Source organism: Pteropus alecto, unplaced genomic scaffold, assembly GCF_000325575.1.
Source record: "Pteropus alecto unplaced genomic scaffold, ASM32557v1 scaffold67, whole genome shotgun sequence".
NCBI classification, from domain to species: domain Eukaryota; kingdom Metazoa; phylum Chordata; class Mammalia; order Chiroptera; family Pteropodidae; genus Pteropus; species Pteropus alecto.
Window position 1 is genome coordinate 9,439,048 of NW_006441061.1, and position 1,258 is coordinate 9,440,305.

Below are 1,258 nucleotides of genomic sequence, written 5' to 3' on the forward strand. Positions count from 1 at the left end.
CTGGCTCCGCGGGCACCTCCTCCCCTGCTCTCCTCCATCCCGCCCCCCAAAATAAGGTCATTTCTACGCGATTAATCAGAATTGCAAACTATCGCTAAATTCTCTGCTGCACCAGCCAGCATCTGGAGGCGGCTTTCACTTTTCTCTCCTTTAAGGGAGAAGGATTAGCCAACTCCGAATCGCCGCGCCCGCGCTGAGCTGTTAAGACAAAGGATTTACGGGGATTTTCGAGATACAAACTTCAACACTTCACATGACACCGATCAATTCTTCTGTCTCCCCCTCTCTCTCCTTTTTAAAAAGCTGTAATGATTTTGAAATAATACCCAACAAAGAAGAATCGGGGGGGGCTGGGGGGAGAAGGGGTGGAAGAGAAAACGGCTCCCACTTTCTGGCGGGTGCGCCTGTCCCGGGGGCCAGCCTCGCCAGCAGCTGTCACTACGGTAGGGAGGGCGTGCCAGGCAGGAAATACCGAAAAAATGCTCGCGGAACGACCTCCGGATGGCGCACGCACACCCGTGGGTGGCAAGTGACACAGAGAGCAAGTGCGTTCTGGGGCAAACTGGGACTTAGCCCGTCGCGGGCGGACTCCCCCTGGATGCGGCCCCGAGGGCGGCCACTCACTCTGCACAGCCTCAATCTTGTAGGGGATGTTCAGGCTGCCCAGCGAGGCCAGCGCCCCCAGGAAGGCGGCCACGTCCGTGGTGCTCTGGAAGCACTGTGAGGACGACTGGACACACTGCCGGTTGTCGATCTCCAGGTAGACGATAGACCTGGGGGAAATGCCTGGTCAGTCCCCCAGGGCCGCGCCCCCTCCCGCCCAGCGAGCTGCCTCTGGGGATGAGCGGTGGCCCCGGGGGCATCGTCCCGGTGCTGGGAAGACAGGTGCACCTAGAAGTCACGGAGTGGCAGGGAACCACGTCCGGACCGCACAGCCCAGCCCAGCCCAGCCCAGCCCCCGCTGTGGTTCCACTGGGTGCCACAAGCGCCCGTTTCCTCATCCCAGCAGGGGAGAGACCTCGGATGCCCGACCCTGTTCTGGGAGCTGACTTCAGGCCCCAGGGTGTGGGCCTCGGGCAGCAGCGGGGTGAGAATGCCAGGGGACAGGCCTGGAAAGCCCCAGGTCTCATCTGAACCTCGGCCTCTCTCCCCACGAGTGGGACCAACCCCCCACGTCGGGACGGCCGTGCGCAGGCACTGGACGTTGCTCACCCGCGGACGTCCATCGGGTCCAGCTCCCTGCGCCAGCGGCCGCCGG

The 1,258-nt window shown here is 62.6% G+C and overlaps 1 protein-coding gene across 1 annotated transcript in view; it reads right to left on the reverse strand.

Annotated features, from left to right (window-relative positions):
- Nucleotides 1–1,258, reverse strand: part of NOTCH1 (notch 1) — a 27,967-nt gene that overhangs the window by 5,442 nt on the left and 21,267 nt on the right. The window contains exons 25-26 of the mRNA XM_025051257.1: nt 1,213–1,257; nt 625–773 (exon numbers count right to left, since the gene is read on the reverse strand). Of these exons, the coding sequence (XP_024907025.1) occupies nt 625–773; nt 1,213–1,257 (194 nt within the window). The remainder of the gene's footprint in view (nt 1–624; nt 774–1,212; nt 1,258) is intronic.